This window comes from Haemaphysalis longicornis, unplaced genomic scaffold, assembly GCF_048455015.1.
Source record: "Haemaphysalis longicornis isolate Haplotype H1 unplaced genomic scaffold, Haemaphysalis longicornis Haplotype H1 scaffold_9, whole genome shotgun sequence".
In the NCBI taxonomy this organism is placed as follows: Eukaryota; Metazoa; Arthropoda; class Arachnida; order Ixodida; family Ixodidae; genus Haemaphysalis; species Haemaphysalis longicornis.
The window spans coordinates 81,203,700-81,230,240 of record NW_027526460.1 but is presented as its reverse complement, the minus strand read 5'-3'; the positions used below and the strand labels follow the sequence as shown (position 1 = coordinate 81,230,240).

General features: G+C 45.6%; 1 protein-coding gene across 2 annotated transcripts in view; it reads left to right on the top strand.

Annotated features, from left to right (window-relative positions):
• Nucleotides 1-20,240, top strand: part of LOC144151665 (sodium-coupled monocarboxylate transporter 2-like) — a 76,086-nt gene extending 55,846 nt beyond the window's left edge. Inside the window, exons 10-16 of one of the 2 annotated variants that reach the window (XM_077682781.1) lie at nucleotides 2,232-2,341; nucleotides 4,293-4,360; nucleotides 6,548-6,634; nucleotides 16,353-16,525; nucleotides 17,253-17,356; nucleotides 19,950-20,050; nucleotides 20,115-20,240. In XM_077682781.1, coding sequence (XP_077538907.1) covers nucleotides 2,232-2,341; nucleotides 4,293-4,360; nucleotides 6,548-6,634; nucleotides 16,353-16,525; nucleotides 17,253-17,356; nucleotides 19,950-20,050; nucleotides 20,115-20,207 — 736 coding nt within the window. In that variant the 3' untranslated portion in view covers nucleotides 20,208-20,240. The remainder of the gene's footprint in view (nucleotides 1-2,231; nucleotides 2,342-4,292; nucleotides 4,361-6,547; nucleotides 6,635-16,352; nucleotides 16,526-17,252; nucleotides 17,357-19,949; nucleotides 20,051-20,114) is intronic. The other variant, XR_013318934.1, reaches the window with a different exon arrangement.
• The last annotated feature ends 6,301 nt before the right edge of the window (nucleotides 20,241-26,541 follow it).

Sequence of the window (26,541 nt, the reverse complement as noted above, 5' to 3'; positions counted from 1 at the left end):
CTCTCTCTTCCTGCCTCTCTCTCTCTCTCTCTCTCTCTCTCTCTCTCTCTCTCTCTCTCTCTATATATATATATATATATATATATATATATATATATATATATATATATATATATATATATATATATATATATATACACACGTGCATACACACCGTGGTCGTGGCTCCACGTAGCCTGTGGCTGTTGCACCACTGTTCAGGTGCGAGTATCTAACACTGCGCCTATTATTTCCGGCTATTAGCCCAACGCTTTCTTCCCAATTGTTGTGTATTATTTCAAAAAAACAATCAAATAAAAAACACAAGCCAAAAAAAGTCACGACTGCCACGAATACAAAATCTAATGCATAACCACTGACCACTCTACATATGCCAAGACCCTTATTCGGTTTCATGGTACGTAAAGCTGAGGTCAAGCCAATCGGCCTGCAAAGCGATGTCAAAACCATTATAAAAAGATATCTTGGCTTGTTAAAACAATTGGATATTAAAAGATACTGTTTGGCCTAATGCCACAACAATACATTTCTCAAAAGACGTTTTAAGGTCGTTTGTATGCCTTACCGTACGTAGCCCGATGATTAAGCTCAACTGCGTTGAAGGCATGCCAAACTTTTTTATGTGAAGCTGTGGTCACAAGGCCACATGGCGCAAAGATTGGCCAATGTCATGTCAATAACACGAAAGCGTTGGTCAAATCACCTCCGCGGGCATGTACTACGCGGAGCAGGAAATAGAACGTTTAGGAGCTGTTTTGCTTCTACAAATTTCCGATGTTTGACGTAGACTTTCCTTTTTTTGTTTATGGTCCCATTGATTATTCCCGCATTAGAAATGGTTTTTATAGCTCAGCGCTGTACAGCACATTGACAACTTGGTAAAGTGGTTAGTTAAGTAATTCACTTAGAACAACCACAGTGCGCCAAATAAGTGTATATGTAGAATAGAAAAATACAAGCTCTCCGAATTTCAAAGGTTGAAATTGTTAGGTGTTTAGCAAGACGGCGCTAAATCTTGGCTAGCAACGTGCGTCGTTGTAGGTCGCTGCCAATTTACCTGCCTGTCTTGGAAGTGCTTAAACTGAGCTGAGATGTCAACGCATCGTTGTGTGTGTCGCCTCCATTAGAAGAGCGGTCGCGGTTACCACAAACCTGAAACCTTGGGCTGAGCAGTGTGACGCTTTAAATATTTAGCTCTCGCGGACGGTCTAGCACGTCGTAGACCTAATTTTAGGAGCTGCTTTAAATGTAGGCACAAGAAAGTGTCACAATTGACAGTTAACCGGAATTAGGTAGTGTTTACATTCTTACAACGCTCCTCAAAATAAAGTTTTGCTGTCTAACGATTGAAGCATGTCTTGCACGTCTTTGGAACGTCGATTTTTTTGAAGTATTTCTGTTTCAAAGTGACACATTGCCTAACGGCTAAAATCTGTGACAGGTGACGTCACTCTTTCGGTATGCAGTGTTTCGATAACGGTGCTTGACATCAAAAAAGGAGTTGTCAAAACGCAAAATGAGCGCAAATGTTCTTTCTTTAGGTTAATAACAGGAACTTAGCACTTTTTATTAGTCCAAAGGAGTGCAATTTCCGTCGGTGGGCCGTCTGGTGATACATACGTGCAAGTTCCGAAAATGTATGATTCCAGACGTGGTGTTTAGACTGACCTCACATGTTCTAAGTGGCCTAATAAAATTGTCACAAACGACGCTGGAAGCCTGATACTCGCGACCATTTTTTAATTTTTTTTGCAGCGAAGCTGTCGTACGCTAGGTTCCTACAAAAATTGTCTGCGTCTATCGGCTCGCTTCGACAAATAATCACACATGCTTGCTCCGCTGATATAAACGCTACAGAATGGTTGTCTCCTGCCAAGAGATGGCCATCTACCTGGAGAGCATGGTTACAAAAACAACGGTTGCTCTTACTTTATCTAAACAATGTCAAACCAAACGGCATGTCAATGATTTTGTGTCCATTCTATAAAGTAAATGTGTGTGATTCTTTATTGAATAACATAGTGTGTCCCGATACACCACTCAGCTCAACCACAAATATAGTTTCACTTGTCTTTCATTCTCACAATAATGAAAGGTCTGTGAATCTCTTAGTTTGGATATTGTTTAGCAATTGGTTTAGAAAGGCGTCCTTTGTGGATGCAACTGCCTTCACTGGATGCAGCTGCATTTAGTTGAAGCGCATACAGAGGGGCCTAAATTCTTTTTTTCAGTACGGTGTCGTCGATAATAAATTCGCAGGCAGCAATTTTATATATAGATGTCATTTCTCCGCTGTACAAGATGGCCGAGGCCCAGGCATTGAGCATCACCCGTGGAACAGGTCAGTTCCGATCGTTGTAATCCTTTGGAAGTAGCTATTACCAAGGTGACAGCGGTCTGTATATATTTGCACGCCACATAGTGTCTTCCTTCAGCACCCTTCGCATATTTTTAATGTGATATTTTATGGGAGATATTCGGAACTGCATTGGCTTTTTATGGGGAGTACAATGGTTCACCTTGTACCATCTACATTCAAATTTATACAAAATTACAATAATGACCCCGGGACAGGACCCAAGATAGGTTCTAGTAAGACTACGAAAGAAATATGGCGCTGGAGGTTTACAACAAGTCAACTGACAAACAAAACAAACAAAAAAACCTTGTAATACAAGACTGAGTCTTAGCCTCTGAATTCTTTCCACGTATGTCCCCGCACTAGAAAGTGTGCGGCGAGATAGGACATAGGAGTAGGAATTAATGACAGGACAGCACAAGAAAGCCCAGGAGGTTAACCAGAAAATAGTCCGATGAGCTACCCTGCACATGAGAATTCCAAAATGAGCGATTTAAACAGAAAGAAAGCGTACTAAAAAGATGAGGAGTGGGGCCTGAGGAGCAAGCAAACAACTGGTAAAGTTAACTACAAAGATAATAACTATTGTCGATAAGAATACCTGAAACCAATACCAAAATGGGAAAATTACAAACGGCACACAGTGTCCTTACAAACGTTCAGACAAGACTGTTGCCTTTTCAAAACGAAATAACGCTTTTGCAGCGTTTCGGGACTGCAGCGGCCATCGCGTATGACATAAAATAATCTGCGTGGTAATGTATGATTTCGAAGCTTGAGGAGTGCGGTTGACCGGAGCTACCTCTGCGTTACAAAACCGGCACAGTGACACAAGAAATGTTCTATTGTTTCACCCGTAGCACAAACGTCCCAAGCATGGGTGTTAGTCATGCCGCTAGTGAAAGAGTAAACGTTTGTGGAAACGACACTTTTGCATAGGCGGCCAAGTAAGGTTGCGCCAGAGCGTGGCATGTAAATGGGTAAGTGGTCCTGCGGGTCGGAGTCGAGGGAGTAGAGTCGAGAGTTTAAAACTCAGGCGTATTCCAGAGAGCCAGCGTGATTTTACAGGGACTGCAGCCTAGTGGCCTGGCATAGTCAGAGCTTAATAACGCGATTCAGACCGTTTCAACACATTCATTGCTACAATGCGCCGCTTTATTTGCAAATTCATGCCTATAAATACCCCAGTAGTGGGGACACATTTAAAAATACAACTATGCCCATGCCTGACTAGGAGGTCTTAGGCCTGACGTATCTCGGCGTCAAGCTGCTCCTATGAGCACGGTGCACAGCAAACTGCGTTATAATCCTGAAGGATCTCGTTTAGAAGCTGTTGGAATGAGTGGTGTAGCAGAGCAAACTGCAGGAACTCAAGAGCTGGCCTACAGTCGCCGAGGGAACCCCATTTTACGATGATTTTGGCTTCGTACACGCAAGAGCCTCATGAATAAGTGTGAGTTCAGATGCTGTTCACGTCATTTCTGCCGGAGCTGTAATCCTTCCAGCAAGATCTGTAGATATCTGTTTCAAGCTGCAAAACGAGTAATTGCCTAATCTGACGATAACCATTTTATACCTATGGATGGCGTTCCCCGCGTGAGAAATGTTATATAAAAAACTGTCCAATGACAGCCTTTTTTTAGGTTCGGCTAACCAAGTGGCTATCGTAATTAAAATAACACAGTGAGAAAGTCGTTCTATAAAAAATGCAGCATGTACAAACCAGAACTGTGTTTTGTCTCCATCTTCCATAGTCCCTGTTTCAAAAGCTGGTTTTCAAAAGCTGAAGTATGTTTATTTATAGTCAAATTTTTACTGCTCTTTGTGTTTGTCTTTTGATAAGAATATAAATATACAATAGATGTTCTGAGCTCCCGCTCTGACCTTTTTACTTGCAAAATGTTGTTTTATGTGTATTTTTTTTTCTTTTCAGCTCTTGTGGCAGGCCTCACAATGACGGCTTACAGTTCCATTTGCGTGTACTTGGGATCCTTGACAGGGGTAACACTCATAAAATATTTATTCTGTTAATGCTTGCGGTAATTTTTACAATTGATTTCAAGCCCACGAATGAGATAACGCATCGGGAAAGGAAACTTTTCGGTGAAGTTATTTGGGGATAAAGTTCACACCCTCCCCCTCTAAAGACGACATCGTTTGAAACGCGAAGCTCTCTTGTGTGCGAAAAACAAATGGCGAACTAAGTCAAGGCCGCCGCGATCCAAGTACAAGAGTCAACGATCGAAGTGCAAACTGACTCCGAGTCAACGCCCAAACTCAGACGAGAGTAAACGAATCCCTCAGCAGGAAGCTGAGCGGCCTCCGCTCACCCATCATCGTTGTTCCGTGAACCTCAAGTCCAAAACCCAAACTGCCGAAGTTCGAAGACAAACTTGACTTCAACTCAGCTAAGGTCCAATGCCACCGACAGCGCAACGAACCCAAAGAAAATACTGAGTGACCGTAATGCGATGCTGGCACAATCGGATAAACACTCGGGTTGATAACACGAAGGAATCGGGTTCGATGCCGACCTAAGGAAGCGTTTTTGTCATATAGGGAAGCGTTTTTACCATCATTGTCATATGCCCTATCACTTGGAAAATTGTCTTCCCTACAGTGTGTTAGCGTTAGAACGCCCGCTTCAATGAGAACAGAGAAGCTTCGCTCTATTAAAATGGTCTTATATTTCTACCCTAGCGCACTGCACGGGCCCGGCGTGAACCAAAAGCCGGTGCACGGCTCTGCCCAAATCCGGGCTCGGAGCCGCTTGCCGGTCCCTGGCTCGTGCTTGAAGCGAGGCGCCTGGGCGGAACTTTTAACCACTTATTAAATGGCGCAAGGGAGGCCTACGGGCACGTTCGAACGTTATGGATAGCATGAATCAAGGCCATCTCTGAAGGAAAACGTACAAGTGCAAACACGTGCAACGCCTTGTTTAAAAACGTTTTCGCTAGGACTGATATTCACAAAGATTTGAATATTTTAGGCTAAACGTAGCCAAAATATCAGTGCTAGGAACGCTGTAGCGTTGAAGGAATTATTTAAAACATAAAGCTCTGCCCCTACGTTTATGTACCCGTGTGTTTTACATGTCTCACTAATCTACATGCACCTGTCAGGGCCTGAAATCGAACTAGCGTGCTACTGAAGCCTCACCTAAGAGTAACCACTGCACCTAAAACATTTTAATTCACGTACAATACTCGTAGACTGAAACGTGCCATCAAACATTTCAGCATACCAAATATTGCCCGAGCCAAGCACTAGATATCGCCAATAATGTGGTCAAGAAATGGATGGGGGGGTGGCTGTGATGTTAGAATACGAGCTATTATTACACCGATCTGACGTGTACTGAAAACAGTGGAAGATGAAGGACGTGCGCTACTTAACGGAACATTTAGCATTTATACATTACGCATTCGATACTCCATCGTATTGCCCGCAGGGATCTCAACCAAGTATTATAAATATTTTCCATCAGCATCTAAGCCCGGTCCTGGTCACGCAGACGCGACCTTACCTTAGGCTCACAAACATAAGACTGGGCCCGGGTCGGGCCTGGTTTTCAGACGACGGGCCTGGCGTGGGCCTGGCAGTGGATCCTTTTTTCAGACCCTCAACGGTCTTGGTCCGGACTAAATGTTACGGGCCTGAGCTGGCAAGAGCTACGTAAAGCGGGCTCTTACAGTGAACTGAGCTTAAAGCTGGGCACGTGCGCTCACCATGCAAGGACATTCACAGTGGATCGGGAGGAATTTTTGTTAAACTGGGAAGATTCTGAAAAAGTTCCGCAGCATAGCTTTTGATTCTTCAATACTGCAGTAGCTAATTTTGCGGAGAAAGGCGTACACTTGCAATAAATTTTCAGGAACATTGCTCTTGGTACAATTCTTAAGAGTGATAGCGTGCGATGACAGCGAGGCACGGGAGCGCGTACTGTGATTTTTTTTCTTTTGGGAGGCAATTATACAGACATGAATGAAATCTCGGCCGGATTACACAATATTATAGTATGTGATCACAGAAAAAGTAACATACGTGCTGTTTGAAAAATGTCCCCCAATGCCACGCCAAGCCAAAGGGAACCACAGAAAAGTTACTGCTAAATAGAGCTGTGCTTGTGAAATATAAATTTCACGGCTTTTTATAACTTTTGCTCCTTTTTCTCTCCTTCTGTTTCAGGTCTTTATGATGGCATACGCCGCCTGTGCGGCCCCTTTTGTTGGAATGTGCCTCCTGGCTTTCTTGTTTCCATTTGTTCACAGTAAAGTACGTAAGTTGTTTCGAAGAGTATTTCTTGCCATGAAACAGCAAGGTTTGTCATGGTGTACGCAAATTTGGCGCATTGATAATTTGGGAAGGTACACCCGCTAACTGGAAAAAGGATTTTTTATGAAAAAACGTGCCGCGGCATGTTAGGTTTTCAGGTTCATAAGCCTTGGAGCCATGGACCCCTGTATGTCCATCTGATGAATTATTCTCTCAGCGTCGTCAAACCCACCTCCAAATACAATCCCCCGATAACGTACCGCAGGGGTTTGCAGCGGTTATAAAACGCCCGCCCGCTTAAGACCTATAAACACCCTGTATAACCACCATGAAAGCTCAGTCAGAGAACATATGCCCAACCCGTCCTTCAGACTCATCCTCCAACTGCCGGGGCTACAAATTCGCATTTACCAGACGCCTCTTGCGAGTCGTGGAAGTTGAGGTTCGTCCACGCAAACCCATCAGATACCCCTTCAGATACCCCTTCAGATACCCCTTCATACCCCTTCATTTTTTCCAAACCACGCGCCTGAACAAATCACGTACTCCTAAATAATGACGCAGAAGTTTCCATCCTCCACAACAGGGCTCCTTGCCGTGTGGGTTGAGCTTACCACAAAACTACGTTTATTTGGTGAACTTCAATTGACAACTAATCGCATTGGTTCATCAGGGGCTGTTCTTCTGGACTCACACGTCAAATGCGCGACCCTACTAACTCGATATATCCCAGGCATTTATACATTCCTTGTTCTTGCTAGATGGTCCAAGCGCAATACCCGCCACGGAATGTAGGCTGCAGATGCCAGTACGCACGCCAGCAGTATAAAGTATGCCAACCCTCCTGCACCTTACCCGAGATCTATTCGCCTCTTCACTGCTGGGAAACGTCTTCGGCGCACCGCGCATGCGCTCATCTGCCGCCCGGTACTAGCCTCTAGTGCGGGTTCTGCCGTAAACTGGCGTGGAGCTAGTGCAGCTCCGCCGGGTGCGACTCTCGCGCCACTTCTGACGGAAACCATGCCATATCAGTACCATAGCCGCGTTGTTTCTGTACCGCTGCTGCCAGACAGTCTACCGCAAAACACCTACAGTGTAGATGTCCGGCCCTAAAAAAGTACTCATTATGCACCTCGTTTGTGGCTGCCCACCTAGCATGCGTGCACCCTAACTTCCTCATAAATTCGGGGAACAGACCTGGGTTTCCTCCTCTCATTTGTTGGAGAAACGAGAGTTGGTTTGTTAATTCATTTTTGTGCCTTATGAAAACTTCGTTATATTAACAAAACATTGATGCATACCTGCAAATCTGGCTTTACATACCCGCAAATGATTATTCACCAGCAGTTTCCTGGTGTTTTTGTGACACCAAGCCTAAGTATCGACATTCTCGTCACGTCGTTGCGGGCAGCGTTCGGGCTACCTACCGTTAAGACGAACACATACCAGAGCGCAATCCCCCGAGGGGTACTGGCCAATGTTTACCACCGGTTATAAGCAAAAGGTTTTTATCTTTGGCGCGTGTCCTGAAGCGCACACCATGCACTAACATATTCTTCCAAGTGTAAATTCCGACCTTCATGCAAAAGCGTTTGAATGCGTAAGGTCAGAGCATATAGCACCAGCGAATCTCGCACAAAGAATGTAAGGTTGAAATGAAAATCCCGGTATGCTGTACTGATGCCATTACACGTTAAATCTATCAAAAATGGCATTGAAAGTTTCACCACAGCCGAGGCGACCACAATCAATCCTAAGCCCATCCCAAAGCATAAATAAAAATGGGAAGGTACGCTAGGTAGCGTTATCTGCATGTCAACCGCTTTCTAAATGTTGTAGACGCAGTTTAGAGGTAATTATCATAATCAAGGAACATCGGCGCGGGAAGCCCTGCTGCCGCATAGTTGCATTCGTGAGTCAGGCCAATATTTACACAACTAAACCGCCTTCCGTAAAGAAGTACTGCAAGATAACCGCTGATTGGAGTATTTTGGGGGTGACGACTGGAGTCATAAAGACAACTCAAGATCGGCTATTTGCTCAAGATCGGCAAAGGGCTAAGACTGGCGGGTGCTGAGCTCAGGGAATGGTTGGAGAGAGACGCAGACGCTGCTCGCGAAAGAAGGGCACGCGCGAGAGACGCAAAAGTGCGAAGACTCCAACTCGAACTGGCCGCTCTAGACCGCAAGATGGAGCTCGTGAAGAATTCAGATCAGCTTTCGATTGCGGAGATAGACCGTAAAATATTAGAGATAGACAGTCACCTTGAGGAGAAAGAATGCAGAAAAGAAGACATCGAACTCCAAGCACGTGATGAAAGAGAAGTCACGTGGGTCGCAAAATACGATGAGGCCACGCGGAAAAAAGAAGATAAAGAGAAGGATTTTGAGCGGCAAGCCGCAGAGGTGGAAGCCGTTGTCCAGGCACAAGAAGTTACACGTGCTGAGTGTGGCACGAAGGCAGACGAGCCGCGTGCTGGAACGATTATTGTGAATGCGCCGAGTGAGGTCAGCGGTGCGCAGCCGTGTGACATGCCATTCGAGCAGTTTGGCACGCGCTTTCAGTCAGAACGCTTTGCTGTCGGACGCGAGGCGAGAAAAAATGAATCTGGCAGGGATGGCCTGCAAACGCACGTGATCTCGGGTAACAAGCTGTTGCTAGCCGAGAGTGACCGAGATTATAAGCATTTCTTCCAGCCGGAGCAAGCAAGGCCTCTCAAGGAAATGGTTCCCGCACGCGACGGGATTGCAGTTCAGCCGCACTCCTTCAGAGCTCAAGTACCTGTGCCAAGGAGCACGCACATCCGCAAAACAGCGGGTGCAATCAAAAGGTACCGGTCTTTCGAGATACGGCTGCGGGGGCCATCATGCGGCACCCTTGCTAATGACAGAATCCCTTGGAGAAGCCAAGCCGACAACCTAGACAAAGGTGTCCAATGGACGCGTCGGAAGAAGGTGAAGATGAAGTGACGTGTGAACAAACGGGACTGAAGACACGATTTTGACATGGCTAGAAATCTCATGCCTAAACGAGAGGAACAGGTTTTAAAATTATTTTAGGAAAAAAACTGGTAGATTGTTACATGTTAGGTTCATAGGTAGTACTCTGTTAACTGTGTGCGGGCTACTCGAGCAACCTTGAACGACGGCCGCCCGTATACAGTGCTGGACGGTTTTGCGCGGTGGTAGTTTAATTATTGTTTGGTATTGTTTAAAACGTCCGTGACTTCTTAGTTTGGTTGGAATAATTCTGGTTCTATTAGTCACTACTTATTTTGGGTGGTTTGTGTAAGCCGTGACTTAGGAGATTCATTTTGTGGTATTGTAAGTACTTGTATTTGAGTTTGATTGTGTGCTGTTTGGATTCATTGTTTTGCAGTGTTTTGGAAGTGTTACTATATGACGTGAAAGTGTTCTGGTGGTAGTGGTGATACGTGGTGCCTTGCGTGTAAGCTGACTGGACATTCCACAGTGACCATCGACGGACTTTTCACCGAAAGTGTTTTTTCCCCCAAAACACTTCTTTCGATGGGGGCAATTGTGAGGAGGCGCTGCTCATCGGACAGGGGTCGGCAGGTCGAACCGAGGAAGACGAGGTGTGTGCGGAGGCCGAAGAAGGGGCGAGACAGAAGGAGGAGGAGGAAGAAGAGGTGGCGAGTGCTGGAGGCAGGAAGCAGGTGGTTCCAGAAGCTCTCGGCTGGGCGAGAACGCCTAGGGGGTCTTCGTCACGGAGCCGCACCTTCCTCTTGGAAGCTCTCAGCTGGGCGTCAACGCCGAGGAGATCTTCAGAACGAGGAACACCTGGTCTCTTCCAGACGAGACGGTCCACAGAACACACGGGCCAAATACGACGTGTTGTTCACCGGCACCGGCGCAGCACCGGCATCGACAAGGGCAACGAGCCCAGCGCACCGAGCTCTGCGCACCGAGTCAACGCACCGACTTGGACCTAAACGTGAGCGCGAACAATTTGGAGTGGGTCTTCTCGCGGGGGACATTGTGATCATAGGACTGTTCTAATTAGATTAGCTGGATGTTCATTTGTGCACGTTATTTTGTAATTTGTCCCGTCAATATAATTTGGTCCTTGTCCGTAGCCAAATCGTGTCTACTCTTTTCCGCCCCGTAAATTTTAACCTCCTCATTTACAAAAAACAACCTGCATCACATTGGGTTTGTACAATCACCCTAAACCCACGGGTGCATTTACAGATTTTACACGTCATTGAAGGATGATGAAGATTGTTAAAGTGCGGAATTTCGAAAGCTGTAATCAAATGTTCGTAAGGGGACCGAAGAGGAAATAAAGCCAGAGGGAACCGAAATTCCCGGCAGGTATCAAGACAGAGGTTTTTGTTAAACTTGAGTCACCAGGGGCCACCACTACACACGTAATTGACTTGTGTTCAGAAGCAGTGACGTCATGATGCAGAACAATTTGCGGATGGGCCAGTTGGTATGTGTCCCATAGAGGAACTGTAAGAGTACAAGTTATGACTGTCACCATATAATAGCACCACCGAATTTTCGCTCTAGGAGGCTGCGCACATGATTTATTGTGAACTCGAAAGGTGGCTTTTTGCCCTGCCAATATCACTTGTTTGATAAATCTTCGTTCTTTTTTGACGCATGTTTCGGTGTCCCTGTAAACCGCCCTGAGTTCTTCGTCACTCGTTCTGTTTTCTGCGTCTCTTTATTACCACAGGGTTATGCATTTATACCGCCAACTGTTTAGTCATCATCACCATCATCACCAGCCTATCTACGCGCACTGCAAGGCAATGGCCTCTCCCATTATTTTCCAATTATCCGGTCAAAGCCAAGATCGAGGCGACCATACGTAAGGCGTACAAGACGGCTGTCGGCCTCATCAGAAGTACGAACACTGACAAGCTCGCGGCGTTGGGGGTGCACAACACCCTCGGCGAAATCGCGGAAGCACAGAAGACGGCGCAGTTTGAGCGCCTGTCGGGCACCAGAACGGGACGGTACATCCTCCGACGCCTGGGGTACGTGCCCAAGGAGGGAGGACAACCAGCAGGGGAACCGCTGCCCGAGGCAGCGTGGGCACGGCTCATCGTCTGTCCGATCTCTCGCAATATGAACCCAGAACATAACAAGGAACGAAGGACCGCTCGGGCCAAGGCCCTGGTAGACCTACACGCAAACGACAACGGAGCAGTGTACGTGGATGCTGCGAGACACCAAGAAGAGGAAGACGTCTACGCGGCGGTGGTGGTGACAGCCATGACGGGAGACACGAAGACGGCGGCGAGCGTTCACGCCAAGAAAACACATCAGGCCGAGAAGGTAGCGGTGGCAACGCCCTAGCAGACCCCGGGTGCACGACGGTCCTCTGCGACTCGAAAACGGCGATCCGCAACTATGCCAAGAAAAGTGTGTGCGGCGAGGCCGCGCGCATTCTGCGCAAGGCCGAAGACAACGGCTGCTTCAGTAGAGGCAGTGTGGTGCTCAAGTGGTTCCCAGCCCACATGGGTAGAACTGTGGCGGGCCAGGTGGGCAACGCGAACCACAACGAGACGGCCAACGCCGTCGCGCGAGGGCTTGCACGCCGCGCGGCGAACAGCGACCACGCCGCCTCGGACGACGTGGACGCAGGCGCCGAAGACTACGACGGAACCAAGGAAACGATGACCAGCTACGACGACGTTGTGCGGTGGTACAGACTGTGTCGACGAACAATGCCGCCTCCCCACCCGAGATTGACTCGGGAGGAGGCCGTATTATACAGACAATTACAGACGGACTCCGTGATCACCCCGGTGCTCGCGAAGTACATGCGCCCAATGGTGTACGACAGTGATGTGTGCAAACTCTGTAAGTGTGAGCGTGCCACGCTGACCCATATCATGTGGGACTGCAGGATCAGCGCGACGGAGGCAGCAGAAGAAACGACGCTTCCACCACCCTTAGAGGCGGCGAAGTGGACTTATGACTACGACGTGCCACTCGAGGCAGTCCAGCAGGTCTTGGCGGCCCTTAGTTTACAGCGACCGAGCGACACCACAGAGGGGAGGGGGAGCGGTGGCTCTCTCCGACCCGAGCGGGGAAGCAAGGGCGCAGGTCCTAGGGTCAAGCCGGGACGACGTCCAGGCCGCGTCACGGCTAGGATGAACGTCTCGTGAGAGGGTCGTCTGAAACCGCTCTGCAGGCGACTAAATAAAGTTGTTTCTCTCTCTCTCTCAATTATCCGGTCCTGTGCTAAGCGACAAATTTATTCCGGCAAACGTCTTGATCTCATCAACCAATCTAACTTTCTGCCTAGCCCTGCCATGCTTACCTTCCCTAGAGATCCACTCTCTTACTCTTATTGAACAATGGCTATCTTGCCTTTACATTACATGTCCTGCCCATGTCCATCTCTTCTTTCTAATTTCTACTAATATGTCCTTAACACGCGTTTCTTCCCTAGTCGACTCTGCTCTCTTCTTGTCCCTTAATGTTGCACCTATCATCTTCCGTTCCATTGCTCGCTGAGTCGTCCTCAATTTAATTTAAACCCTTTTAGTGAGCCTCCAAGTCTCTGCCCCGTAGATGAATACCGGTAAGATGCAGCTGTCCTACACTTTCTTCTTGGGGGCAATGGTAGGCTGCAATTTATTATACGGTTTCATGGCAGAGGGAAAAAAGCAATCTCCATGGGCAAATACTTCAAAGCGCCAAGACCTAAGACCCCTAACGCATACGTAAGGCTCGACAAGCATACAGCATAGAGCTCGCAATTCGTTTAGGAAAATCCCAAAACATGCAGTGAAAGAGCATTATGGATGATAAGTCGCCTGTGAACAATTTTACCCCCACCATGGGTTCCTGGTTACGATGATGTTTGCAGACGATCGTTTGAATTGTAGGCAGTACTAGTGTCTCCAAATGTAGCAGTTCTTGCCCAAGTTGCCGAGCACGTGCTTCAGGCTAGGAAGGACGTATCATTTGACGCCTCTTTGGACACCATTCTGCAGCTGAAATGCTGTTACACACGTTATATTTGATTCGCGTTCGCAACGATATCAGTCGCGCGCAGCCGAAGAGCAGAGACTACAAGCTAAACCTACCAGACTTGACCGACTAAAGCGCATAAACAAAAAAATGGCAGCGCCCATGAACCCTAACAGTGTAAACAAATATGGCGTAAGGGGAACTGACCAATGATCATGGGGGCGGCACGGAACAATAGCAGAAAAGATTGTCTTTACTCTGTACCCTTACTAGGGACACTAGCCGGGTGCAAACGGCAAACCCGCCTAGACGACAAAAAACAATTCATACCCTCCTCCATCACGGTTCGTACTGGTTTACAACAGCCTTGCTGGCCATCCACGTTCGCAGGGCGGTATTGTGACTGATTTTGTCACCCTTCTGCCTTCTGCTTTCCACCGAGGTATCGCGAAATACAAAAGTTTTTAGCAAAAGGTTAGCAAAAGCTTCGTACTTCCTCCTTTCGCTCCTCCTCACCACCACCACCACCACCATCATCATTGCCATCAACATCACAACCATAATAATCATCATCTTCCTCATCGCCACGATCACGATGTTCGTAATCATTATCACACCATCATCATATTCATAAACGGACTGCCTACGCCCACTGATGGGCAAAGGCCTCTCCCATCGATCCCCAATCATCACGGTCCTGTGCTAACAGCGACCAATTTATCCCCGCAAACTTCATCTCATCTGCCCACCTAACATCAGTCGCCCCCCGATCCACTCTGTTACTGTTAATGACCAGCGTTTATTTTTCCTGCCCATTATATGACCTGCCTACACTCTTTTCTTCTTTATTTCTACTTTCTTCCCTGAGGCACTCCGCTCTCTCGTGGTACCCTAAACTTACACCCATCCTTTTCTCTTATATTGCTCGCTTAGTCGTCGTCAATTTAAGCTGAACCCTCATAGTGAGCCTCCAAATTTCTGCTCCGTAGGTGAGTACCGGTAAGATGCAGCTGTCATACACTTTCTCCTTCAGGTTTAGTGCTGAGCTGCCATTCATTATCTGAGAATTTCTGCCAAATGTACTCCACCTAATCTTATCCTTCTAATTATCCCTATGTCGTTGTTGGGATCCGGAGTCACAGCCTGGCCTAAGTAGATGTATTTGTTTACCACTTCCACTGCCTCGCCACCTATCTCAAACCGCTGTGCTGTCCCGAGGTTATTCATTATTACTTTAGTTTTCTGCATATTAAGTTTCAGGCGCACGATTCTACTCTGTCCATTGCAGTAAACATTGTTTGCAATTCGTCCCCCGAGTTACTCATGAAGGCAACGTCGTCGGCAAATCTGACGTTACTGATGTATCCTCCATTACCCTTGCGTGCACCTGTTCCCAATTCAACGTCCTGAACACCTTTTGTAAACATGCTGTAAATAACTTTGAATAGATTGTGCCTCGTAGTTTGACGACGGTCCTGGTAGGTATTTTGCAGCTTCCCTTATAAAGTAATAAGTAAGCTGTGAACTAGGTGTAGATATCCTCTAGTATTCTTATAATGCTCGTTTACACCCTAATTCCGCCATTCCTGCATGACTGCTGAGGTTTCGAAGGCGAAAACGCGTTCTCATAATCTATGAAGGCGGTACATACGGGTTGAGTGTACTCCGGGCATTTCTCTTTCACCTGATTCATCGTTAGAATATGGTCAACAGTTGAATAGCCTTCATAAACCTTGCTTCTTCATTAGGTTGACGGAAGTCTACGGTCTCCTAGATGAGCACTTTGTCTCGTAGACGTGCGCAAACTCGCACTTGTACAATCTTTTACTATGCATTGCATGTACGAGACACAATGAGGCTGAATATTACAGCAGTAGATGCAAAACCGATATTCACCTCTCTGACTGAACGTTACTGGCCTACAGGTCGAACAATCATTATTTGAAAGCAAGAACAGTATTGAGAACTTGACATGTAAATAAAATTGTCGGTTTATTCACGTGAAAACAGGTGTTCTACGCTACAATATATTTTCACTGAACGAAACATAAAAACAAGCTTTCTCAAAATAGCATTATTTCCGCAAACTTGCGCGCGGCCATAAGCTAGTTTGAAAATCCAAACGCCGGTGAATGGAGGTGCGCAGAGGAGCATTGGCAAATTGAATGCCGTGGATTTCTCCCTTCGTCGAACAGAACTGTACCAAGAGCATTAGCGAGCATGCAAAAAGTATCTAGCGTAGTGGCCGCTGCGTTACACCCTTTCCGTATATACATTCAGGTGCGGCATGTGACGGAAGACGGAAATGCCGGTGCTCCTTGAAACACCAGATGAGAGAGACAAGCGGTGCGTTGGGCTGGATGCACAACATAAACAAACAAACGCGAAGGCGTGGTTCGAGTTAACGTATTCACTATTTTCGCAATTTCTGCAGAATATGTATTCAATCAGGCCGCCATGGGTGATTTTTAGCTTTTAGAATTCTAATAAAACATCAGGAATAGCTCATTGCAGCAAAATTCCTACTACGAGGGGAATCAAGGATTCAAATGATAGACATGTTTTCTTACAGAACTGACGCAATTAACACCCTGAAAGTAGTACCGAGCGGCCATCAGCGTTGAAGCTCTCTTTCCTCGGGTAGCGCCGCCATTGTGAGAAATTTGGACATGCAGCCTAATGTTTACAATGCAGTCCCCTTGTAGTGCACAATAGCCTTAAATCTCAATGCAAAAATCAATCTCCACTGCATTCTTTTCCAGGGTGCAGGCACGGCGACGCTACTGGTTGCTGTATATGAAATTTATCACATGGTACAAACAATTACGAGTAGAAGAAAACCTAGAAGAATGCCAGTGTCCCTCAAATTCTGTCCTACCAACTTAAGCAGCATTGCTTCAGCGGCTAATGACACCTACTCTGAACCTATCACAAGGTAAAGCCGTGCTGGTGGCTCTATTTGTCTATTGCTTCAGCGGCTAATGACACCTACTCTGAACCTATCACAAGATAAAGCCGTGCTGGTGGCTCTATTTGTGTGTTTTTATGAGAAACTATCTACTTGACCAGTTGGCTGGAGATACAAATTTTTAAAGGCATTATTTTTATCGGTACCTCTGGGACAAATAGAAAAACGTAATTTACTATGCAGGCATGACACTGCTCTACCTAGAAGTTATATTTAATAAAACACGGCGAGAAGCAGAAAGATAAGTTTATATTGAAACTTTATCAGAAGATTATGAGGGTGTGGTTCGCCATTCACAGGAATGTATGTGTGGTCTTGGTGCGGCTGCCCTCTTGACGAGGACGATGTGGTATAGGAGGGAGGGGCTGGACAGTAGGGTCTACCAATGGTCTTGGTGGTTAAGCAAACTATTACGTATTTTTGAAGCTGTAACACCGATTTTAAGCATATAAGACAATACAGGTGCTGGGACTACGAACATATATAGCTAAGCTAGCTGAATTTTCTCAGGTCAGAAACGTCCCTGTGCGGTTTATTACGTTCTTGCTATGCGATCAGTCTCAAAACCGTTCGGATGAACCAAATAATTTGCTTCAATTTCTCTAAATGTCGTGAGGCTGCGTTTATAAATGTAGAATATTAGTAAAATTTTGGACGTGCCTTGAAAACATTGCACCTGTTTCACATTTTTCAGGTCAACAGAAGGGTTTTTCCTACTTCGCTTGTCCTTTTTTTGGACCAGCTTCTTTGGAATTATTACGGTAGTTCTGGCCGGAATACTTATAAGTGCCATTACAGGTAAATATTCATATACTGATATTGTTATTACACGGCAGATGTGTAAATCATACCTTCATGCAAAACGATGCGTTTGAATTCTGGGCCCCCTATTTAGGGAAAATACGAAAAAAAGCGGTATAGAAAGAAGTAATAAAGCTCGAACTCAAAAGCATTTTTGCATTAAATTATTCGCATACAGTGAATTGTTAACTGAAAGCACGTCTCCCACTTTTTGTAGAGTCGTGTATTTGTGAAAATGCTTTGTATAGGACCAAACGTCACTTACAAGCGGCCGTCACTACAGGACTTAAGTTATGCGTGTTTACCTTTTTAAGCCACCCACATACTATACCAATACCTTGATTGGCTTTTTTTCGCGTGACGAATACAGGGTCCATGTCTTCGCATTTCTTTTTTTGTAATACCAAGCGCAGCCGTGCCTCCCTACATTAACAGACAGTTACTAATGCTGAAGTGGGGCAAGCTGGTTACAACGCCGCTGGTGGCCCTCCACACGAGCTCGCAAAACACTCAACTGATTTGGCTAAAATCCACACTAACGATTCTACCTGGTATCATCGTGGTCACCATATTTTATGCACCAGGAGGAATTCCTCAAAACCTGGTGGATGTATTTCAAAGCAAAGCCTTACAGATTTCGTCGACGGGTTTCGTCGCCGCGATTAATTTGACCTTTACATAACCGCAGCTACGCATCATGTGACTTGATGGGCCTAGCTCCACAGATGGTCGCGTTCGCCTCTGCGGCTACCTGTTGTGTATTGGTGCATGCGCTCTCGGGAGCTGGTTCGCGCCTGACCTCGTAACGCTCCGCGGTCATGCGAGTTTTGCCAAGAATGAGAGCGAGCCTGGGGTGTCCTCTCCCGGCGTTGAGCGGTAGCTGCAACCACCCCGCAGATATCGCCCGGTGAGCCGTTCGGTACGGAAAAGGCAAAAAGTGGTGTCGATGTGTACAAGGACATGCTTTGGACGCGTAGTGTAATAGCTAAAGCTCAATAACAGGTTAATTAAGTGAAACCAAGACTTAACCAGGCTTAGCCAAAGTTTGGTGTTTGCACACCGAGGGTTAGCCAGGCTAAGCATTTTCTACGACCATGTACTTCGGGCTAGTGTACTAGGTTCTACCACTGACGTTTTAGGCTGATGTAAAAAGGGCGAAGAAACAAGGTGTGTCCGACGACGAAGGATACTGCGTCATGATGAGTAAATATGTTTGTCAAATAATAGGCCCGAGAACTTGTTGACTAGGCCTTCGGAACGTGCAGGCCCTCACGCCGCTGGCAACGTACAAAACAATAACGGGGTAACGACAGCGTCCCCCGAGAGAGTTTTCTCTCGGGGGACGCTGTCGTTACCCCAAAGGAACCTCCCACAAAATAACGCTCAGAATCCTGGAAACCAACATCCCTCCTGGGCCAACCTGCTTACGTAAAACATGAGAAGCCAATATCCCGCCAAATACAAACACTGTCACCAGCCAAGCACACTTGGCGAATGGTCGTAAAGTGTAAGCAGTACACACGCGCACGACGCCTTCGTCGCACCCCCCTAAACAAATTTTATTCGGAAATTTTCGTTCCGCTCCTGCCTCATCGAGCAACTCCCACTCAGCGGAGAGAGGCCAGTATTATAACGACGAATGGTTCCCACTGACGGGCAAACCACTCACATGATAACGTCTTAAAAGTCGTAATAAATATCTCTGATCTCTCTATCACGACAACGCTCTGGGTACGCTTGAATAACCGCGATAAATTCTTTATTATCAAACAAAACTTTAACGCTGGTATTCTATTTGTTATTCGCATCGCATTCAAAGGACAGCGTGAGCGCCAATTAAAACAACAATGGCAAAGGGATGTTCATAATGCGAATGATAATTTTTGGTTTCTGAACCGTGCAGGTATGCTAAAGACATTTTGCCCAAAAATGACTTTCTCCCGAAGAAACAGTTTTATATTGCAATAGGAATTTGCGTACTTCTATTGTGATTTTTGTGAATTGTCTGTTCATTTCTGTTTGTTTACGATATAATTATTACTGCATTCCCTTGGGATAAAATGCAGGGGCAAATACCCGGGACCCGACTTTCTAAAAACTTTTGGTTGGAAATGGCTTGTCATGAACACTTCTTTCGTCGCCCTCCATTTTCTTGGGTTTCGTTTTATGATTCCAAATGACTGGCATGTTTCTTGCTATGCGAAGTTATGTTACGTGCAATTCTATGACAACCTGTGTTATAATTGTCGATAACAAGCACTGCTTCACTTCAACGCAGTTTGTACTAGCGCAAGAGAGACGAAAAAACAAGAAATAAACCAGCGGATGCTGGTGAATGGCAGAACCTTTTCTCTGTGCTGCTATTACGAAAAAATGCATCATGTTCTTGTTCGAAATAGTATTGCAAATAGGAAGAATAATTTGGGCGTGTTGGATAATTATTCGTAAAAAATGGCTTACCTCTACGTGATTTTACGAACCTGTATTTGCTTAAATGCGGTTACTTTTTAACATTTGCGAGTTTTATGCTTAGTGTTATTAATCGCCGATTTCTTGATCTCTTGTGTGAATTGAAAAAAATTTTATCCAGGGGAACTTAGGACGAAGAAAGAGCAGCGTCATCTAAGCAGCGATGCTCTAATGCGAATATGGCAGAAATGTTGCCCGGAGATGGTTACAGACAATGCCGAGGTAAACACATTGAGGAGATCCATTTGTTTCAATATTATGCCAATATTGTGCTGCCTTCTTGCAGGAAGCCACCGAAATCAGAGGCAAGAAAGTGTCGCCATTGACCAAGCTTGAAAATACGAACCTCCTAATGCGCGATGTTGAGACGGAAGCTTGAACCAATTGTATAATAAAGACTACAGGAAAGTAACTGAGTGTTCATATGCCATAAAATATGAATATGCACATTTGTTGACATTTATTGTGGTACTATTTTTCATTTTTTTTTTGGTACTAAAGGTAGCAACACGCGTTTTTTTTTCTTCTCGGAAAACAGTTTTTCTAGTGTTTACGAATAAATGACAACTGTTCTTAAGGCAGTTTCGGGTTGCGTCACCTGTCCTAGGCGACCAGAGCATGAACATCTTCGTATCCCCGCTGTCTCTCTCTCACCCAAACAGGTAGTAGTGCTCCTGCAAAGTCTGCTCACTAGTGTGTCGTGGAAGCATTGCGAATCGGTGAATCGGTAATTTGCAATTACTAACCAATCAGCGCAACCACAGCTTGTCACATAACACAAGGGCGCGTAACGGCCAAGTGAAAACTGAATGAAAGTAGTAAGCGGCTGGCCACATACAGATCAGAAGAGAAGGAATTAACGAGCAGATTGCGGTGAGGACAAATTCGTCTCCATCTCCTAATGCCTACGGCAGCGTCTTCTAGGACGGATTCCATTTTCTGAAATTACACGCCAAAATGGCATTTCAACGGGTAAATTTGGTCCTAAAAAAAAACGGTCGCATGCCATTTTGAACAAATAGAACTACCATTGTTTACATGGACGTCAGTAGGCTTGGTGTCAGTGCCGTCCCTGTGGTGCCTAATGCGGATCTTCGTCAGGGCACCATAGGGTAAACTAGTCATCCTTTTAAATCAGAAGAAAAAAATACGATCACCTAGCAGGACTTTATGGCTTTTGGTGTGCCGGTGCAAAGATTTTTTCCCTACCTTTGCGGTAGGCACTTCAGAATTGTGACAAACCTTCAAGCATCGTGGTGTTTATATTTCCTGAAAAAAAACTTTAAGGACATGCTGGTTGTTTTACCATCTCTTTAGAAGAGCGCGACTTCGCGGTGCACTACAAACCCGGAAAGAACCACCTGTAGGAGTGCAGGCTTTAACATTACGGAGGGTCTTATCCTCTGCTAAGTATCCATCTCTTTCGAATAGGAGTGGTTTACCCCTGGAACCCGTCGACTACATCAGTTCATGAGGCAATGATACCTTCGGGCCAGTCAAAACAAAAAGTACTCTCGGACACTAAATCTTCACCTTGGGTAGCACCACGCAGTCGTGGAATCACTTCGATTACTTCGATTCCGCGCAAGAGGCACTATACCGGTGCACCTACCACCATTTTCGCCGCACATAGCAGCTTGTGATGCCCGGCTGATTGTATATATGGAGGTAGGCAGCCCTCGGCAACGACGCCAACTCTGGCCACTCGGAAATTCAGCAGACATAAGGAGACGCCCGTCACCAAATATTTTAGCACACTTTTTAACCACTGTCACCTGGTACGTCGTCTTGTGCACAGGTCGTCAGCGGCCCGAACACCAAAAAACATCTTCACCTTTCCGACTGCTCCATCTAATATCATGGTCATCCAGGCCTATGTAAGAAGTTGGCATCAGCTTCTATGGCCTCTTGACTAAAGCTGCCACTTGCTTGAACTGGATAGTTACTGCAGTTGACCATTTCACGCAATGTGCTGAACCTTATCGCGTTGGTTTGGGCTTCATTTTGGAGGCTGCCGACTTCTGTGCATACTTCCGCGTTACGGTGCCCCGAGTTTGTTTTAGTTAGTGTAGCATGAACTATGCTTCCACCATTACTAAAATAACAAAATTACATTCATTATTATGCTGGGACAAACTCAATGAAGGCTTTCATCACCCTTTATTACACCACGGAGAATTGAGCCCAGACTAAACACCGCAACTGAGACACAATTTCTTTCTTCGTCAAGTGTGAGTTTTGCATGGCCCTAATTTTAGTCTCCTCAAACAGCAGCACATTTTTCTGCTAGTCGTTGCTTTTTCTTTTACCCAGAGACCCCTCCGCCCCCCCTTTAGCTTTTTTATTCCGCATCAGCAGACATTTTGTGTCTAATCGAGCACTCCCAGAAACTTCATTTGCTGCGAGCGAAAACAAGCCAACATGACAGCAAAGGTTGGTACCACGCTGCTCACCGTAATGATCATTGTAATCCCGGCAACGACAACTTCCCCTAAGCCACTTTTATTCTTCGCGGCTTCTGCGAGGAGTTCCCCCGTCGTTTTCTCTGTCAAAACATTGTTCGCGAAGAGTGCTAGGAGTCAGTTACAAATTGGGGGTAGTAGTCCCATCTATTGATCATCGATTTTGTGGAACTTTACCACTGCCCGTTTCTTCACTCTATCTCTTTACCCGTCAGTCGGCTCTCTTTATTAGCCGGATAGACACCGCTCGGATTTTAGGGGAAAAGGAAGTAAGAACTAACACGTATGCTCCTCAGGTCACTTCCTACAATTTCTGTACGCACTCGTCGTCATTATTGGACAAGTCAATCGTTGTACTTCATCAGTATCCTGTAAGTACACTGCCAACTAAACTTTGCATTTCGCGGCAAAAGTACAATGATGCGTAATTGTCTGTTACAAAACTCCCTCGGTATCTAAAATGCGCGGAATTATCAGGTCAAGTAATTTTGTTGCGTACTGCTGTTGCGTACAGCTTGGATCCGCTATCATTTACATAGTCACACAAGAGGCTTTGACGGTCCTCTAACTCTCATTAAAGGTACCCAGTACTTATTTGGACCCCGGGTGGTTTGTGGTTGACTTGTTCAACAATCCACTACAAGGAAACAAGTCTATGACAGATTTTAGGCGAACGGGGCCAAAATCTGTCACTTACAAACTGAACCTGGAAGAAAACATTCCCGATTTCTCGCAATAACACACACTCTTCACTTCAACCTCGTTGCAGAGAGTTGACGCTCATATTCGGGTGCCGTGTAAACACTCTGTTCTTGCCCGTATTCTATGCATACTCTCTCACTGCAGGTATTAGTGCAGTATTTTATACAGTCGCACAAATCTAGGAATTGCGAGCTGTGGAGTTGAGCTTGCAAAATATTACAGAAGTATTGAGGACCCCTAAAGGCAAGTTTAACAAAGGTATGCAGTGTGGCTACTGGTAAAGAAACAACTTTCTTCTTCAGAAGAACTCCCGCGCTTCCCTAGCTTGTGCAGCTGAGCACATTAACGCCGGGTTCTGTCCTTTCGCCGGAGGAGCAGTTTTTAATGAAGGCAAAAGGGATCCCCAACACATTTTTCTTATTCCCTCACACTTGCTACAGTACTTCTCTTAATATAGGCGCATACTCGGCAAGAAGAATCTCCTATTTGCAATGAAAAGAACAACGCAATTTGTTTTCAAATTGTAGTGCTGATAACTAAGTAGAAACATCCAGTAGACACACCTGTTGTGTGTTCCACGTGTTCCTTGTTCCTAGTCATCTGGGCTAGAGTTTGAACGTTATGAACAAAGAAGCCCTTTTTAAAAGAACTCCCGCGTAACAGAACAGAAACAGCAGCAGAAAAATCAATTTAAAGTATGACGGCAACAACGTCTGGAATATGTTTTTAAGGGAACGAATTGTTACCTCCAACAAAGCCCATGACAGAGTGCTCAGTCCGCATTGGATAGGAACCTTTAGTGTGATTCACTACTGCATTTTTTTGAAATATTCTAATAAACCCATGCTTTTGGGAAAGTCTGAGGTGCTGTATGGTATACCGCAGAAAAAACACTGCTTATCCTATCAGAACTAAATTTGTCGAGGCAAGCCGTATCGCGTACTGAACACAAAAGCTAAACACCACATGCTAATCTTCTTCTGGTGATTCTTTGTTCTGATCGTTGGTATGGGTAACATGGTTTCCATACAACTCCCTTTGGCGAAGGTCGTGCCATGCTTTTAAGTGTACTAACATGGGGCCAGAACGTCCGTGCGGCGAGTCCCAAAAAATGCACTTTCATGTTTGGATTAAATTGCACCACACCTGGAGGGCTTGAAAACGCGTGCGAAGAGTGCATCTTTCTCTGCAAACAAGCGTGGTGTCGTCTTCATGCGAATTTAATTCAACCGTCGTTGGAGATCTGGACAAGTTATTCGCCCTTGTGCCGGTGGTAGGCAGCACATTGTTTCATAATTAAAGAGCTGTCTTCGTATGGTGGCTTCTTAAGAACATCCATAGGACTTGTTCATCTGATTAGGTGGGGTGCGAATCTCTTAGCTTTTAACTCGCGTTCCATATTTTCCGCTGTGTCTGCGCAATTGCCACGACGCCTTACTGTCTCCTTATAGCTGAGTCCTCCACTGAAGTAGACAGGCAGCGGGGTTGCCCAGTAGCCACGATGCGTAAAGTAGCCTTCGAACGAACACGAACCGGCGTACGTTTGGAAGGTTCACCGAACTTGATAAGAACACGGCCACGAGGCAGCTGAAAGAGTCGGCAAGACCCTCACAGCGCAACCTCGTCTGTCTTGTAAAACAAAGGTGAAGGCGTGAAGTAGGAGTAAAATAAGTACGACGCTTACAATTTCCCCACAACTGACCATTGCATCGACTACAGAAAGACTTTGCGGGTCGCCGTTTGTGGCACAGATTTTTTCGTAAGCAATTTGAATGCCTGCGAAGTCAAGTGCTGTTAAGCACTTTGTAACTGTTGTTACAGCTGTAACGAAATCAACGCATCCAAGGTGAAATTTGTAAAACTTATCACGTAAGTTCCGGGAATCGTTAACATCACGGATGCATTCCTTGAGAATATTAGGTAGAGAAAACGTTCTATGCCAGGAAACTGAGAGGTACGGCGGCCGGGTGAATACAAAAAAGCCACTCATAATTGTATTCGAGAAATGCGAATATCTCGTGCAGTTGAGAACGCTGTATCACTCACGCAATCTGCACTAAAAATCTTGGCCACCCCCCAGCTTTTCTTTCAGACTTTAAGACTGCTTCGATGGAGTCGCCTCTGATGAGAACACTCAGCTTTTGAAACAATGCAAACTTTGACAGGGAAACCCGTACGTGTCTCTTGGTTTAGTAGTGCTTCGAGTGGGAGGTGCCTAATATCTGCATCACCCACAGAACTTTAAATTTACCAAATGCGATCTCCGAGTATGACCTTACTGCACTATTTTGCCGTCCCAAGATGGTATTTTCGGTGGCTCGATGTACAAACTCGGTTGCATCCAAGCGCCACATTGTCCTAGGCAGGTGAATCTTGCGGGCAAGGAACATGTTTCTGTCAGTCCAGATGCGACCCGTGCACGCCCCCGTAGCTTCGGATACACTTTCACACAGCTTTCCAATGTATGATGGCAAACTTTCTGCGAAGATTATGGGGGCATAGTTTAGGCAGTGTATAAGTAGTAAGAAGCAAAGGCTGTTTCCTGTACCTAACGTCATTAGATTTCGCACCTTTAAGGAAATTGTTCCCACCGGGAAGTTTACACGAATCTCGTTTTTGTTAATTTTGAAATATCCAAACTCTTACACAGACAGTATATGAGGAAAACAATATTTGGTATAGCATTTACAGGTCACTTCCAACTTGTTATGAGTACGTCTCCTAAGCCCGACGCAAGACTTTTGCATGTTTCTTGTTGTGGTTTGGGACTTCAGCCTTTATAGGTCACACCTGAATTGTTGGAAAACAGGCCCCTATCGGATGGTACTTAACCTAATAAGAAACATTTGCACGCAAGGCAAAGAGTGCGGCTCTTAAGAGCAGCAGCGCTTGTAATCGATTAATCGATAACAGTCGTTTCACCTACTTGCTTCCTTTTTGTTATCGTGCTCGAAAATGCAAGTATCCACAGAATGCACCCCGCATGTTACGCACTTGGACTCGGGCGTTATCGCCCTAAGTCGAAGCTTCGATTGGGTTTTGTTCTTCGTGCCTTGTTCGTTCTTATATTACAGAGACCGTTTCATTTTGATAACTTTAGAATTATCTGCGACAACGTTTGAAAACACTGGGAAGCGCAACCCGAGTTTTTTTAGTTGGCCCTTTTTAATTTCATACATTAGTCTGGAGCAATATATGTTCCAATCGCGTGTAACATTGAGTTCTGTTGCTGGGCATCACCAAAGAAAAGAAAGCGAGGACGCTACTAAAGTCATTTTTGCTCTTTCGTACCCAATTAGGCGTTACGAGCATGCATGTCTTACCAGGCGTTGACATGGCGGGTAATGTCACATGAAAATGTATAGCATTAGTGCATAGGTATTATTGTAGTGCAGATGCAAACCATAAATGTAATAAGAGAAGGTATGAAAACTACTATGGTTTATGATTCTTATCGTTAATGACAGACAAAAAAGAAATATTGTGATGAAGACCCGGACGGGACAACCGAGTTTGGGGTACCTCTTAAATTGGGAGAGCAACGGCTGT